Here is a 17,955-nt window from a genome sequence, read left to right as displayed (position 1 = left end):
CTCAATCCGCTGCGCCTCCAGGGAGGCCCTGTTATTTTTTTTTAACACTGATATCTGGGAAGAATATCTTTTAAGTCACTCAGATCTTTGGGTTTTTCCACAATGTTGTCAATAACTCACTGATAAAATAATGTAGTTTTCTCTTGTTAAAATATCTTACTCTAGCAGTAGACTAGAAACATTTTTTCCCCTCTACCAATCCATCCATGTCCATGCCCCATCTGCCTAAAAGCTATTGAAGGCAGTCACTGTATATTCCTTTTTTATCCAAAATAGCATGTTTCTGGCATTCACAGGTGACCAATGAGTTAATGAGGCAGTGAGGTAGCAAACAATGGTAAAGCTGTTTTAGAGTGTTTTGAAAACCTCTGTGAACTTAGTCGGGGGAGAAATTATTCCCTTTTCTTGGCTTTTGCTTACTCAGTTTGTTATATTAGATAAAATTTGCAAACTTAATATAAAGGATTCACTAAAGGGAAAATAATAGTAGAATGATTTTGTTCAAGTATAAAACATCACCAAAGGCAAAATAAACTGCTTAAATGAAATTTTCAATACAGGTTTGAAGTGTTCAGCGCATTTAAGAAGATGATACTGGAATATTTTATAAAGATATGTATTATAAATTGCCAGTCTGAAAGTTGACTTGCCAGAGATTTTTGGGCTAAAGTCTTTGCCTTTGTTGAAGAGGCCAATACATTAGGTTTTAAAGGTTTGACTTTTGGTTTACCCTGAAGCAGAGGGACAAAACTACAATGTCCCAAGTGAGATTCAGCTAATCATCCTTCCAGATTGGCTCATGTGAATCCAGGGCACAGATAATTCTTCTTAGGGACTTTCTCAAAGGGTTTGGCTTAGGGCTAAGGCGCACTTAATAAAAGTATGTTAATGGCACTGAATATATTAGTTGATGTTGGAGGGGCTCTGGTTGTTTGTAAAGCTGTTTGTCCCTCCCTAACTTGCATTCATTCCTCTGTGTGTGTACGTGTATGTGTGTGTATTTGTACATGTGTTTGGTTCTACACTGAATAATTTTATCACAAGTATAAATTCATGTAACCACCACCACAGTCAAGATACAGAATAATTCCCTCACAAGGATCCTATGTGCACCCCTTTATTGCCATAGCCACCTCCCTCCCCCTTACCTTTCTAAATGCTGGCAAGCATTAATTTAGAATATATCACTTTAATTTTGTCATTTCAAGAATGCCATATAAATGGAATCATGCAAAGTTTTGAAATTTGCCTTTTTCATTGAGCACTAAGTCCCTTACCGTCCTTCCAAATTATTTCAAATCATTGTTCCTTTTTATTGTTGATATAAGCCATGGAGGAGAGGTAGTCAATTGGTTCAACTATTCAATGGCCAGAGGAAATTTGTATTATTTCCAGTTTGTGGCTATTATGAATAGAAATGCTATAACCATTCATGTGCAGGTTTTTGTGTGAACACAATATTTAATTTCTGTAGGATAATACCCAAGAGTGAAGTTGCTGGGTCATATGTTAACCACACATTCAGTTTTATAAGAAATTGTTATGATTTTTTCCAGAGTTCATGTACAATTTTGTGTACAAAATCTAATATCTCTGTGTTGCTCACGTCATCTGAAGTTATCACTACTTCTTGTTTTAACTGGGCAGTGCTGTCACATTGCAAGTTTATTTTGTATTTCCTCAATGGATAACAATGTTGAGCATACATGCATGTGCTTATTTTTCATCTGTATATTCTTTTCAGTGGAACACCTTTGCATGCATTTTACCCTATTTTAACTAGATTATTTTACATTGAGTTTTGAGAGTTGTTATATATTTTCGGTATGTGTTCTTGTTGGATATTTGACTTTCAAGAATTTCTTTGGTTGACTTTTCATTCTCTTCAACTGGCCTTTTTATATAGTAAAAGTTTTTCATTTTGATGATGAAGAGTTCATTGATTTTTCCTTTTTATTTTATTTTTTTATCATTTTCATATTCAATTAAATTTTTTAAATTAAAGTAACATTGGTTTACAACACTGTATATGACTTAGAGTTATAGGATCACACTCTTCAAATGTATGTTACCTCACACAGTCTCAGGCACTGGAATCCTCCACCATTGTCCCTCCCCACTTTGCTCAACCCCATTCCCCTTCCCCTCTGGTAGCCTCCATCCTAAAGACTTTGTTATTGGTTTGGTTTTATCTGACCCTCTGTTTTTTTTTTTTTCTCTATAGTCCACATATAAATGACATCACCTAATATTTGTCTTTCTCCTTCTGACTTATTTTCCTTAGCATAATCCCCTGCAATTTTATCCATGTTCTTGCAAATAGCATGAGTTCATCTTTTTTAAAAATACGTAGCTGAGCAATATTTCATTGTATAGATATACTACATCTTCATAATCCACTCATTTGTCTTTGGGCATTTAGGTTGTTCCATAAATAGTGCTACAATGAATGAACATAGGAGAGCATATATGCATTCTTTGGTAGACACCTAGGAGTGGAGTTCCTGTATCATATGGTAGATCTATTTTTAATATTTTGAGAAATCTCCATATTGTTTTCCATAGGGTTTGGCCCATCCTACATTCCTATCAATAGTGTACTAGGGTTCCTTTCTCTCCACATCCTTATAGAGAGTACTTTTGCTGTCAAGTTTAAGAACTCTGGCTAGCCCTAAGTCCTGGAGAATTTCTCCTATGTTTTTTTCCAAAAGTTTTGTAGTATTACATTTTTATAGGTAAGTCCATGATGCATCCTGATTTTTGTGTAAGGTGTGAGGCTTAGGTTGAACTTTGTCTTTTTTTAACTTTTGCCCCATGTATGTCTATTTTCTCTAGTACCATTTGTTGAAAAACTCTCTGCTCTGCCAGTCCCATGCCATCTTGATCACTGTGGGTACATAGTATGTCATATCATTGGGTAGAGTACTGGCTCTTTCTTGTTCCTTTTTCAGTTGTCTTAGCTATTCTAGCTTTGTGCCTTTCCTTACTAGGTAGGTGTTCCAATTAATCAGCATGGCATATCTCAGTTAATTTAGGTGTTCTTTGATTTCCTTCATCAACATTTTGTAATTTTCAGGATATAAATCCTATTCTTGTTTTGCTAGGTATTTAAACATTTCATTTTGTAAGTTATAAATTGTACAATGTTTTAAATTTGGGTTTCCTTATGTTCATCATTAAGTTTTAATTTTTTGACTACTTTTTGGCATTAGGAGCTCACCTATTGTTTTTCCTTACAGTGAGCACACACACCTACAGCAAATTTCTATCAATCTGTTGTCATTGATCTGCATGGGCAGAAGCCAGTGGTTACAGGATCTGCGGTTCTGATAGGGTTTCTTGAGGCTTTAAGTGATATCTGTGGGCATTAATCACATGTAAATTCTACATGCACCTCTGTGACACTTTTTCTCTTATTCATGCATATTTTTACTTTGGTCTTCATGGCTATCTTCTGCTTTATGAGAATTGCAGCAAAATCAAATTCTGAATAGTGTAATTGATACCTGGCTTCTCAACTCTGAAGACATTGGTGAAAAATATCAATGTATATATGTAAGAAACATATAAACCAAACTTCTAGTTAGGATTTATTTCCTGAAAGTCCCTTTAAGTAATCTCAATATAACATTTTGGTTTCAAGGATATTATACAACACTAATGAGTTTTAAAGGCATTTCTCAAGCTTAAAAAAATATTTCCTTTGTGCTACTAAATGGGTTGATGCAAATAAGAAGAGTTTGCTTGTTGGGCCCCTAAAACATTATAACTTTTGGTCACAGTACCAGTAGATATATCATTGAGTAAACAATTCAATTAGTAGTGTTCACTGTTCGTTTTCAGAACTTATCAACAGCATTGACATAAAATTAATTAAGATAATGTGACTAGTGATAGAATTTCACTTTGATATGCCAATCATTTAACAAAAGCTGCTTTAACTACATGAAGTGAAAATAGAGGCTTTATAATCACAAAGTTGATTAATTGTAAAATTAACAAGTTCTAATTTTGCCTTGGCCCGTGTCAGCCAGCTCCCTTTTCCCCATTCTTTAGTTACACCCTCACCTGAACTGCTGCCCATTATTTCCCCGAGAACTGTCTTTCTGTTACAACATGTTAACCTTTCCATGTAACTATGACCCACTAATAAGTTTATCTGGCCTACCTGGTGTGGAAGACAAGCGCCTACATACAGAAACTGGCACTATTTTTAAATCTACCCCCTTTGTATGTTCCATATAAAAGTAGACTCTTTATACCAGTATTCATAAATGAAATTAGGTAGTCATGTCTCCTGTGACCTTCTATTTCATAGATGGTATAATTTAATTTGACCAAATTTGCCTAAAGTCAATATTTTTGCTGAAGGGAGAGTGGTGATAATAATAATTTTACATATAGCAATTTATAATAGAAGCACACACACACATAATATTTACAAATCATAGGCATACCAATCAATAATTTTTTATGTATATGTAAACCATGTAGCTGCTATGTGGATTAGGATTAAAAATAACATTTTTATCACCATAAATGATTCCCCCTGTAATCATTATGTCTCCTCCCAAAGCAACTACTTTTTAAATCTTCAGATATAATTTACTGTTCATAAAATTCAGCATTGTAATTGTACAATTCAGGGATTTTAGTATATTTAGAAGATAGTGCCACTAGTACCACTACCAAAACTTATTCATTACCCCAAGTAGAAACACCATCCCCATTAGCAGTTATTTTCTGGTACCCATTTCTTCGAGCCCTGGGCAATTCCTTATGTACTTTATATTTCTATGAATTTGCTTATTCCGGACATTTCATATAATTGGAATCATTCAGTATGTGTTTTTATGAGTGACATCTTTCATATTTTTGAGGTTCTCCATGTTGTAGCATGTACTTGTACTTTATTTCTTTTTATGATTGAATAATATTTTGTTGTGTGGGTACATATATACTCACACATACATATATACACACCTATACGTACATACATTCCTAGGATTGATATCAGTAGTATTGGTGGAGTTTATTTTTTCATTAGATGTCAAAGAGTTTGAAAACTGATTGTAGTAGTTGACATTCACAGTAGAATACATGAGTTTCAATCACTGCACATATTCTCCAAGACTCAGCATGATGTCTCCCTTTTACATTTAAGGCGTGTGTGTAGTGGTATGCAAATTTTCATTTCCTGGTGCTTTTGAACATCATTTAAAATCCTATTGACCACTTAGACAATCTCATTTTCAAATTGTGCAATTCCTATGTTTTTTGTTTTTGCACTACATTGCCTGTTTTTTGTTTTCCTATTGACTTGTAGGAGTTTTTCACATATGGTGGCCATGAGGTTATAGCTCAGGGTAGGGCATTTGCCTGCACAGATCTTGGCTATGACTCCTATGTGGGGTACAGATCTTACATATATAGGTTGCCTTGCAACCTAGCCTTGTTTTTTTTTAATTTTCTAAACTTTTAATATATTTATTATACAAGCTATATTGTTCTTATATTTACTATGGCCTATAGGTTGTTTTTTATATTTATTTATGAGTTACTATCATAGAAAACTATATCCATTTTTCTGTACCACTGATCGCAGAGAACTACATTACTGAGACATTTTGCTAATAGTGAAGGTCTTAATTTGCCAAAAAGTTCAGTCTAATTTTGCTGTCCTATCTCCACTATAGGTAATATCATACCAGATTTCACTCAATAAGAATATATTGATCAGGATCCAGTATGATAAATGTCAGCATTTAAGAGAATGAGTGAAAAAATTTAGTGCTTTTTGAAGGTTTATGATTTTATATTACATAGTCATCTTAAATGCAGTCATTTCATACATATGCACACTGATATATATATATATAATATATATGTGAAAGTTAGAATTGTAAAAAATGTTTCAGTATAATCTCAGTTATTCAATCATTGGTATTTTGTTTTATCTCATTTTGCTTTTCTTTCCCTTAATAATTTCATTATCTTTTCAAGGCAACTAATGTACATATATAGGCATATGTATGTACATTAAGTATATATATTCATGTATGCAGTCACTACTCAAATTCTTTTTGGAATTAGATTCAATAGAATAAATAAAATCACACATATATCATTTGCTTCTCTGTGAGCTCTTTTGACTACTTTTACTTTGGTATTTGTGAGTGTGTGTGTGTGTGTGTGTGTGTGTGTGTGTGTGTATAGAAATACTAAGTTGCAAAAGTCATTTGAAAGACAGCTGTTGCAGATCCTTAGGAATTTTAGTTTGCTCTCTCTATTGGAAGAATAATAGGTTGACATATGCTTTTATAACCACAATCATTCTAGAAGTAATTGCAACTATTGATTTGGCAACTCCAATTTTTGTTTCATTCGATTTTAGACAATACCTATCTGTTTATAAGTAACCTTTAAAATTGAAAGTACATATATTTGAAAATTATAACATGATGGTTTCGGTTTCATTGTATGTACATAGTGAAATGATGTCTATACTCTAGCCAATTAACATATCTCTCTCCTCACATAGTTACCATTTTGTGTGTTTATGGTTTTTAAAATAAACTTAAAATTTAGCATAATGTTGAAAAGTTGGAAAACTATATTGTATATAAACATATTGATAAATTTTCACAGTGAGCACAAATGTTATAGACAGCATCCAAAACTCAGCCCCAGAAGCCCAGTCAGGGTCTCCCCAGGCATTAACCAACTTGTCCCAGGAGAGTGACCCATATCTTGACTTTCATAACTATGTATTGACTTTTTCCAGTTGTTGAACATTATGTAAATGGTAATATGCATACTTTTTTTGTGTCAGTCTCTTTTATGGCCAACATTCTTTTGTTGAGAGTCATCTCTTTTGTGTGTAATGGTTATTTCTTTCATTCTTATTGATGAATAGTAGTTCATCATGTGAAGATGCCATGATATTTATCTAGGCTAATGTTTATAGATATTTGGGTGATTTGTATTTTGGCATTGTTATGAATAGTACTGCTACAAACATTGATGTTCATGTGATTTGGTACACCTTTATAGACATTTCTCTTGGGTACATCTCTAGAATTGGGTATTAGAGTATATATATGTGGATATATATGTACATACATACATACATACACACACATATTTGATTTTTGTCATTGTAGCCAGATGATGGAAGCACCAGTTCATTTCCGTTCGCAGTAAATAACAGGAATCCATTTTTTTTAAAAGATTTATTTATTTATACAAGCACTGGGTACAGTCAGAAGCATGGGAGGGTGAGAGAATTCACCAGAGCCAGAGCAAGGAGCAGAACAGGCAGAATGGCAAAGTACACTGCTGAGGGGAGCAGTGAGTGTGGCAGGAGAGATCTGTGCACTATGTGGGACCCTCGCTAGCTGCCCAGGATGGAACTGGTGCTGCAGAGACTGTGGGCAGCTTTGCAGCCCAGCACTCAACTGCTGAGCCACTGGGGAGGCCCCAGGAATTCATTATTGTAAGGAAGCTGGGGATATCATTTATCATAGCTGATTTTCAAAGATCGTGATCAAGTTGTTTTCCAATATTGTTTCCATGCTTCTGGATAATTAATCACATGTATTTTAAAATATACTTCCAATTTTGGAAAATATTTTCCCATGTGGAAAAAACTATTCTTATTTTGTCAAATATATGTGCATAAAAAAGTACAGAAAGGAATTTAAGAATAAAATCAATGGAAAGTATAATTTTATCTGAGCCCTAACTTGGAAAGTTAGTGACCCAAAACCTCAGCAGATTTACAAATTAAAAATTGGTAACAATGTTTGTCTTTTCACTGTTCATTTTACTGAAAAACCAAAATCATGAAAAACTTGGTAGAGTTGATCCTTTGTAATTTTAAAATAAAATCCTGAAGTCACATTTAGTATATGAAGTTTTTCACAGGAAATTTATCTGTAAAGTGAACCCCCATGGGTTTTAACATATAATCTCTCCTTGATTAGAACAGTCTTCTGTTGCTAAACATGACCTTTTACTTTTAAATATTGGAAGAAATTTGATTTGGTTTTATTTCATTTCATTGTTCCTGAGTTAATTCCTCAGAGGTTTGATGCCTCCAGAAATTGGTTAACTAATGTCCAGATAACTGCTCTCACCAGGCCAGCTTGACTGCCAGCCACATGGTTATACTTGTCTTTTTTTTGATTTGTTTTTAAATAACGTGGGCTTCCTTTTCTTGTTGTAAAATAAAAAGAACTGAATTCCTCTGGAGAACCCTACTTTATTTATTAGCAGTCTTTGAACTCATTCCCATAGGACTGTAAAAATGTTTTATGTGCAAATGTCATTTGGCCTGACTTTCCACTGGTTTCCACTAACTTAATAAGAATTCAATTGGATTGGTGAACAGAGATTAATTAACAGTGTGTAACTTAATTGCATCAAAGGAAGCAGGGATTTTGAAGGTCATTGGTAGCCTTCAATGCCTATCAAAATGTCATTAATGCATTTATGTCTTTGTCCTAAGAAAGAAAGCAGGGAGATAATCTATATTTATCAATTGTTATGAAAAACAGCTGACTATATTACTTTCGATAGAGAATTTTAAAGATAATAAAATAATTGATTTCAGAGCAAGAAGAAACCTCAAAAAAGAGACTTGTTTACTTTGTTACCTTCAGCACTTGAAGAATTACCTTCATTATTCCTATTTTTATATTAAAAAATTGTTATAGATTGATTAAAAGTGATCAATCTGTGGCCACTGAACGAGGGAATAATAGCAGAGACAGACTTCACTAAGAGTAAGATTCTCCAGTTTTCTACAAACATTGTTACACTATATCATTCTATTTTTGCTTTGGTGAAATTTTCTTGTCTCTTTCAAATGCAGTTGGAAGATTTCAGAGAGAAATTATTAAAATCATGTAAGATATCCTCATACATTACAGGTTTCAGTGTAATTTGCTATACCTTTTCTGGGAGGCAATTTGGCAAGAAATTTTAAAATGTTTTTAAATTTAACTACTAATTTTACTTGTAAAATAACCTGTTCTTAGTCTGATGTAGATACAGATTATTTTATGTAACTTGATTTATAAAAGGGAAAACTGGAAAATCTCAATATCCAATCGTAGTTCAATGGTCAATTTAATTGTGTTATAATTATTTTATGAAAAGTTATACAGTGTTTTATGTTTTTATCTTTTATCTTTTTTTTACTTCAGGTAATTTTACTGAAATGAAATGAAATTCTAAAAACTTGAAGAGGTTTTTGTCTGTCCTTTCACAGGTTTGAAATAGATTTCCTCAAGATAACATAGCTAGTAAATGGTGGATTGAGATCACTCATTAAACAAAAGCTACACCATCATGTTAAAGTTTCCAATCACATGTTTCTCTTCAGTTCAAACTCTACGTTCTCTTGAAAATTTATGTTTTTAAATCAATGCATCATGGCCTGGGAAGTGGTATTGGGTGATATATAGTAGGAACTAAATTTTTGGAGATCTGAATTTTAGAAAAATGGTATCTAGCAATGTATAAATATGTATAACTAATGGAGACATTTTATTTTCTTATTTTTTTATTTACCATGTTTCATACAATAATAGTTAAAATACATTTTTAAGTTTGTTTAAAGAATGACTAAGATGTAGGATAAAAACCTCTTCTTTTGACAATCTACTATACCATTTCTTTTAAGAATCTTGATTTAATTTTTTGATTTTTATGTTAATTAAAGTATTTAATTTAAGTTTAGCTTTACTCTTCTTCTAAGCTTTTGCAACATTATAATGTAATGGAAGTAAATACCTAAAAAGAGTGATATTAATCAAATATTTACTCTGTGTTAATGTCTCAGGTCCTTTTCACATAAATATACATGCACTCTAACTTATATTTCAAATAATATGACTTCTAGACAAATATTAATGGGATAAATAATTTGTCAATGAATTTATGTTGTAACAAACTCAAATGTGAAATGCATTTATTAAAGCTGAAATTAAAGTATTTATAAATAGAAACAGATTTGCAAAGAAATCTATACTTTTCTGTGGTATGGTGAGGACAGTAATGATTTCCTACTAATATTATTTAATTGATTATATCTTAAGTGATTTTTAGATATGAGCATTTATATTTTTGTCTACACAAAGAACCAAAAAATCAGAATGACAGATGTTTCATTTTATTCTTTGTTGAACTTCATTAAGTTGCATCACTTAAAAATTAGAACTCAAGAGTTTTGCATTTTGATGGTTATTTTTTGAGACCTTGAATAAATCACCCAGTCTTCATGGAATACATTTGCCTTATCTGTAAAATGGGACATTGGACTAGAACCAGTGGCTTTCCAAACTGTTACTGACTGGCAGTTCTAGGGAGGCTGGCACTGTGAGTTTTTTTCATGGGTCTGGAGAGCTGCATGGAGCTTGCATGTAACTAGCACATAACCAAAACTCAAGAGCTGTGAATTTAATGAGTGGCATGAGAAATAATAGCTGAACATGCCCTGTGGAACCCTGGCTGGGAGTCTGCCTTTTCATCAAAACTTCACCCAGCACAATTCTGTGCACACACATACACACACACACTCACATCAGACAGTAACACCACTTACTCTCATTTCCCCTTATGTACATTACCAAATTTTATGTATGTGTGTATATATACATGTGTATATATCTTCTGCTTTTATCTACCATATAAAAATAAAATTGCACACACACATATATATATATTATTTACATGCTGTATTGTAATACTCCATATGCTCATCAAGCCGTCTCTCCGGGTTATTAGATCCTTGATAGCAGAAATGTGTCTTGTTAACTTGGCCTTCCCCATGTCTAGTGCAGTGTGTTAGAGACTTTGTCACAGTCTATAAATTTTTGTTGGGTGAGTTGTTTTCTTTTTCCTGAAATAGCCCCTTTCTCTTCTCACTTATTCATCTTTCACTTTTCAGGTCCTCTCCATCTGTCCCAAAGACATGAGAGCGGATATCTGTGTTCATCTAAACCGGAAGGTTTTTAATGAACATCCTGCTTTTCGATTGGCCAGTGATGGGTGTCTGCGTGCCTTGGCGGTGGAGTTCCAGACTATTCACTGTGCTCCTGGGGACCTCATTTACCATGCTGGAGAAAGTGTGGATGCCCTGTGCTTTGTGGTGTCGGGATCCTTGGAAGTCATCCAGGATGATGAGGTGGTGGCTATTTTAGGTACTGTGAACTTTCCTAATGTAGTAGCAAACACGTAACAGTTTTAGAGATTTTGCTTCTCAGGTTTCTTTTTTTTTTTTTTTAATTAATAAATTTTATTTTTATATTCCCCATACAATTGCAATCCCCCCATTCTGACCCCAATCCCTCTCCTCCCGCCCCCCACCCCCCAAAAAGTGTCTCTGGTTCATAGTTTTTGTTGATTTTGATTTTCACTTTCTTATAGTTATTCATTTTCCTGGTCCCTTATTTAAGTTTTCTAGATTCCTGCTATGAGTGAGACCATCCGGTATTTTTCTTTTTCTTTTTGGCTTATTTCACTGAGCATGATCCCTTCCAGCGTCATCCATGTTGCTGCAAATTGCATGTGTTTATCTTTTTTGAATGCTGAGTAATATTCCATGGTATATATGTACCACATCTTCTTGATCCAGTCATCTATTTTTGGGCATTTGGGCTGTTTCCAAAGCTTAGCTATTGTAAACAGTGCTGCTATAAACATAGGGGTGCAGGTGTTCTTTGGAATTGATGTTTCTGTGTTCTTTGGGTAAATACCTAGGAGTGGAATTGCTGGATCCTATGGAAGCTCTATGTTTAGTAGGTCCAGAAATCTCCACACTGCTCTCCATAGTGGTTGGACCAGTTTGCACTCCCACCAACAGTGCAGAAGAGTTCCTTTTTCTCCACAACCTCGCCAACATTTGTTGTTGCTAGTTTTTTTAATATGTGCCATTCTCACTGGTGTAAGATGGTATCTCATGGTAGTTTTGATTTGCATTTCCCTGATTGCAAGTGATGTTGAACATTTTTTCATATGCCTGTTGGCCATTCGCATTTCCTCTTCAGAGAAGTTTCTTTTTAGTTCCTCTGTCCATTTTTTGACTGGATTATTTTCTTTGTTGTTGTTGAGTCTCATCAGCTCTTTGCAGATTTTTGTGATCAGTCCTTTATCATTAGTGTTGGGTGCAAAAATTTTCTCCCAGTTGGTGGGGTTTCTCTTTGTTTTTGTTATTGTCTCTTTTGCTGTGCAGAAGCTCTTTAATTTGATGTAGTCCCAGCTGTTGATCTTCTCAGGTTTCTTAAGAGACATTTCCTTGGCTTAGTGATGCTGGAAATTGGGTCACTAATGAGATGATGAATCTGAGTGAAAACTAGTCATGCTGCTTCAGCAAGGAACATTAGTATTGGTCATAGCTTAATGCGCTGCAGGAGAATTTGAACTTCCTTTGGCAGTAGTTGGTCATTAACTTTAGACTAGAGTTGATCATGGTCTAAGATGATTCACCTTCATAGTGGTAAGTGCAAAAATGATTTGTGGAGTGATTTTCAGGCTAGTAAACTATAGTGTTGGTTTCAGAGAAACAAAAGAACCTGCCTACTTCAACACTTTCCTTTTGAGAATTGCAAAGTGAGATCCAGAAAGTCTAATGACTTGCTCAGTTATTGTAGATAGTACATTAGGTAGGGCTTGAGTGCAGGTCATCTTATTCTAAATTGTTTTGCCTCATCATAGTGAGCTCAATTGACATGAGGAGGTAAATGAATTTGACTCACTACATTGGAGTAATAACACTGCAAGTAAATTTAGGTTTATAAAACTGGTTATATCCATTTATGAACCAACCTGGAAAATAAGTTGGCTGTTAATAAGTGTGATGCAAAATTCAGAGACCCAGTGGATAATTGTAGTAATTTTAAAAGGCTGAGACAGTGCATGTGAGTGGCAAAATAAAAAAAAGAATAATTAAATGTTTAGAGACAATGTAATATATATTATTGATGGTAATTTGCTAAATAATCCTTGCGATCATTTTCCACTCTGCAGCAGATTCTAGAAATCCACATAGATGTTAAATGAAGAAATAATGTGGTCAGAAGAGAATCATCCTGTTTTTTTCTCAAGTAAAATAAGTCAGAATTGCAGGATGTCAATTCCATTTGATTGTATTTTTCATGGCTTGTGTCTCATGAAAAATAAGCCCAATTTTTAAATTATTGGATTTTTTAGCTACCAAGATCAACCAACCATAGCTTGAATGCCACTTATTCTCCTAAGTAAAAGATTAACTGATGTATTTTAGAAGGTGTGAAAGCAAAATCCAGCTCAAAAATGAAGAACTGATTTTTAAAAGCACAATACTTGAAAAGACAGAATTGAGAATCAATGACCCTTTGTAGGAAAACAAGTTTTATAAAATGTATGCATTATAGAAAATGGGTCAGAGCTGCAAATGACTGGACACATTTGTTTGCAAGCCTATCTTTAACTGTTTAGAAATAATATTACAGTTCTGATTAAGTTTAGGTGCTATTTTTCTTTTTGGTACTATTTCTTTTAAGTACTATTTTTGTTTTTGAATTTAGGAAGAAAAAGTTCATACAGTATTTTACAATCAGCACTCTGAGTATTTTTAATGCTACTAAGTGCTCATGCTGCTTTGTTTATTGGAGTAAAAAGGAGTTATATAATCTTTCATAAAAAGTGTACATTTTGCCAGAACAATCCTTTGTGGTAAAATGGAGCAAACACATTTCAACCAATCTTATTTGCTTAAAGAAGATGATAAAATACAAACCCCCAACAGGTGTATTTTCTTTCTTGTACTGTCTTTTTTCTTTTTATTGAGGTACAGGTGTATTTTCTTTGCCTGCATATCTGTGTCACTGGTGGGTGGGAGAGCAGACATCAAATATATTACAGTAATGTGAGCACCATGGTGATAAATTACCTCAGCTGTGTACTCATTGTCATTTGCTTTGCCCCATTTTTTTATTACAGTTTCACCTTGGTAGCTTCTTTTCTGAAAAGGATAGCAAAAACCTCAAGTGCAGTGCCTCTGGCTTAGCTTGCTAAACTAGAATCATTTGCTCAGTCAGTGAGACAGAAAAAATGCATTTTCTTTTTATTTAAAAATAAAATGGAAGGTGGTTTTGTGCAATGACACAGTAAAAATGAACACAGCTCTCACAGCGATATTGGACCAATCTAATTATGTATCTGTCATATTTTATTTGAGTATGGGGGTTTTTGTTCATCCTCCTTAAGTCTAGGATTCTGAGATTTCACCTCTTGGATTAATGAATCAAATTATATGAACAACTCTTTGGCAACCTTTCTTTTTTTCTGAACAAAAACTAGTTCTACCAAAAGGGAGTCAGATGGTTTTTGTTTAAATAATAGCCCCCCAAAATAAAGTTTTGACCTAGAAATGATCTCTCAAGGTAGAAGTAGACTGCAGTCTCTGGGAAGTGGTAGTAGTAGCTATAACTAGAAGTTGGGAGAGGATACAAGCCCTGCCGGTGGAGTTGCCCAGGCACCATAGAGTCTGCCAGACACACTACATGCAATGAGCCTGTAATCTGGATTATCGAAGACAAGGCAGACACATAGACTGGTACTTTGGGAACTGGCCTGATGGTGAGTCTTGAGGCGAGGCAATCTGAGGAGACCATGACTTTCTGTTGGAGATGGAGCATGAATGGCTACAGTGGAGGTTGTGCACCGAGGCCCTCTCTCACCTTTGTGTTCATACTGTGTTTTTAGTCTTGAGGCAGCTGAACTGAGAGGTGGTGGCCACTGTAGCATGTGCCCCGCCCAAGGGACCTGGAACTGCCTTTTCTTGATTTGGGGATCTCCTGGATGGCCAAACAACTCCATTTTGTGGCTCTCAGTGTGGGTTCCATATTTTCAGACGTTTCAAAATGAAAAATACTTTCTTTTCTGGTTAAAAAAGTTCTGGTTTGTTAACATTAGAAGTGTTTTTAAAAAAAGGATTGGAAAAAGATAACTCTTCCATGTCCCTTCTCACATTTTGGTAACGCCCCATTCCTTTTCTGTTCCTCCTCTTTTATCTAGTCCTCGTCTCATTTTTTGGGTAGCTTAATTTTTAAAACATTTACAAATTTAAAGAAATGCTTCAAAAAATCAAGGTATGAAGATTGATATAGATCTTTAAGTTACCTACCTTAATGGCTAGGTCTTCTATATATTTTTTGTCTTCTTGTTAGATCTGAAATATGTCCTTTCTTATTATGTCTTTATTTTTTTGCCTTAAAAGGGTCAGGCAGAAACAGTATCCCTCATGTCTGAGTTCACCTTGGAAAAGTGAGAATTTGTCTAAGTTTGTCTGGAAGGAGAAATAAACAACCTTTCTCTAGCACTGATTCATGTACCTGCTGAAAGGTAGAGAAGGGAGGTCATTTAAAATTAATTAAAATTCCTGAATCCAGAAAACAGGTGTAATTCCATCCTCTTGAATCCTTGCCTCTGAACTGTCTTGGTATGAGCATAATTCTTTATGTGTCAAAGTGCTGTGGTGTCTAATGAGTAAGTTCTGAAGCATAACTAATTAATGGAAAGATAAAAATGTAGTCAACAAAAATATCTTTCTTTTTTTTACACTGAAAGATGGTTTCAAGATGTTTTTCTAAATAGGGCATATGAACATAATTGCAGTTCAAGTCTTATTCCAATTTGAAGTTCTTTCAGTTCTTACACCTCCACTTTTTTTTTGACCTTCCCACTTTTTTGAAACACAAAGAATTCCAAATTAAGTTCATGATGCATACATAATATTTTATATTCTCTAATATCTTCTTGGATTTTAGTTCCTGCTCTATAATTACTTAATGTGAACAGATTTATGGGGATGGTTAAAAGAACCAGGTTACTTGTGTCTTGATAAGGTATATAGTATCTTTTGGAGATTATAGAAAATGGTATTTCCTCACCAACAGTAGACCTGACTTTTAAGATATTTTTGTTTTGCTGCTTTTGGTTGGAGTTATTAATCTAAGACACTCTGCATCTAAGTCTCAATTGCTACTTCAGTTACATTTTCAGGAGAAATGCTTGTTCATGTAGTTTTGATGGAGGGGTAGAAATTGTTATGGGGTTGAGGGAAGGGGCATAAGTAAGGAAGGGAGAGATAGAATTCAGTGAGCTTAATATTAAAATAAAAGATGATTTCTAGTACTTGGGTTAAGTTTTCGTTTTAATGAGAATGAGTTTTTTAGAATCAGCCCTTATGAACATTTGTGTATTATTAAAGGAGACTTGTAAATTGTTCTTAAAATTCAAATTCTGCTTCTTATTTTCATTCCAAAAAGTAATCTGAAATGTGAATGAATAATATTTTTCTATTTTGAGAATCTGTGAATGTGACTTTTATGCTGCAGTTAAGATTTCTTCCTGTATACTGCTATTAGAAGTTAAGTGTTTCACACTTTAAATCCTTAAAAGGCTTTTCCGAAGCTTCGAAAAATTATTTTCTTTTGCGTTCACATTTCTGTGTTTGAAATGCTGAACTATGAACCACTAGATTTGCTCTACATATTGTGATGGTGAGTATAGTTAATTCAGACATTTTTATAAAGGGCAAACCAGTTATTGCTTAAAAAAAAAAAACAACAACTGCACACTTATCTTGTTTTAAACTTTCTAAGTAGTGATCATAGCATCATTTATCTATGGTTCAAATTATACATTTTCACAGTTCCTCAGGCTGTGGGTTTTTTTGTTAAAATATGGATCTTTACAATTTTGATAGTTTAGAATCAAATAGAAACCCTCTTGTCAGCAGCCTTCAAAACTGTCTTTTGTATTCTCTCTTTGGTGTGTCTTTATCCTATCCTTAATATCTCTTCACACAGCCACTGCTCTTAAATTTTTGGTCCTGGACCATCTGAAAGACCAACCTGCTCAAAAACTATCATCAACTTTAACTTCCAATTGTATGTGACACTGCCACTGCTATAATATTTCCAAAATATCACTTCTCATGCCAATTTCCTGGTTGGGAGTGACTTATTAGCACCTTGAGGATATAATGTAGCTCCTGGAAACCAATTTAGGTCTTAGTCTGTCTCCCGTTCCATTATGTCCTGTGTTACTCCCACTGTTTTCACCATGATGAATTGTAGGAAGTATCCTGACTGTCATCAAGTTCTCTCTTACTGGCAAGTTTTTTGCATATACTGCTTGCTTCTTTGTTTAAAACACCCATTCTCCTCTTTGTAATGTTAAGTCTGTCTATTGTTTCCTTTTCTTTTCTTTTTTCTCTTATGACCCTAGTCTGAATTAGGCAACTCTATTCTGGGATTAATCCCTCCTACTTTTAGCTTTTATTTTCCATCCTCCTACTACATTGTGAGACTTGAAATGTCTTGCTAATTTTTGCCTCACTGTCATTTGTGATAAGACCCCTTATTTGGTTCCCTTTGCTAGCACTTTATTTCACCATTAAATTGTTTTTATTATTTTTTTAATCTGAGTATCCATGAAAAATATGTTGTATTCTGTTGAAGTTGTCCTTTCCTCTGTGTTTTATCTTGAGGTACTGACTGCCCTCTGCTTTACCTAGATGATTATAATACAATTCGTTTTCCCGAGACTCTAGCATTAACACCAATCTGCTGTGGCTTGAGAAGATATTTTCCTACTCTTCATTGGGTATACATCTCTTTTGAAAAGGAGAATTAAAAAATAATTAAAGGTGAAAAAAGGAGAATAGAAGAACTAAGCATCATGTATCTCAGGCCATTTACAACTCTTCAATAAACCACTCCTTCTTTGTTCTTTGTCATAATATTCCAGTGTAAGAAATAATCTAAATTATACCCCAATAACTGGCCATGGTTGGAATATGAAATTGTATCTATGAAAGGTGATTTAGCTTTAATTGCTACAGGTTGCATTACTTTTTCTATAAACTGGAATAGATAATTCTTCAAATCAAAATAAATTTTA

At 34.0% G+C, this 17,955-nt stretch overlaps 1 protein-coding gene across 1 annotated transcript in view; it reads left to right on the top strand.

Annotated features, from left to right (window-relative positions):
- Window positions 1–17,955, top strand: part of KCNH5 (potassium voltage-gated channel subfamily H member 5) — a 234,971-nt gene that overhangs the window by 173,940 nt on the left and 43,076 nt on the right. Inside the window, exon 9 of the mRNA XM_037501979.1 lies at window positions 10,955–11,207. Coding sequence (XP_037357876.1) covers window positions 10,955–11,207 — 253 coding nt within the window. The remainder of the gene's footprint in view (window positions 1–10,954; window positions 11,208–17,955) is intronic.

This window comes from Talpa occidentalis, unplaced genomic scaffold (assembly GCF_014898055.3).
Source record: "Talpa occidentalis isolate TD23 unplaced genomic scaffold, MPIMG_talOcc4v2.1 talOcc4.11, whole genome shotgun sequence".
In the NCBI taxonomy this organism is placed as follows: Eukaryota; Metazoa; Chordata; class Mammalia; order Eulipotyphla; family Talpidae; genus Talpa; species Talpa occidentalis.
The sequence above is the reverse complement of the archived record's forward strand: the minus strand, read 5'-3'. Positions and strand labels throughout refer to the sequence as shown.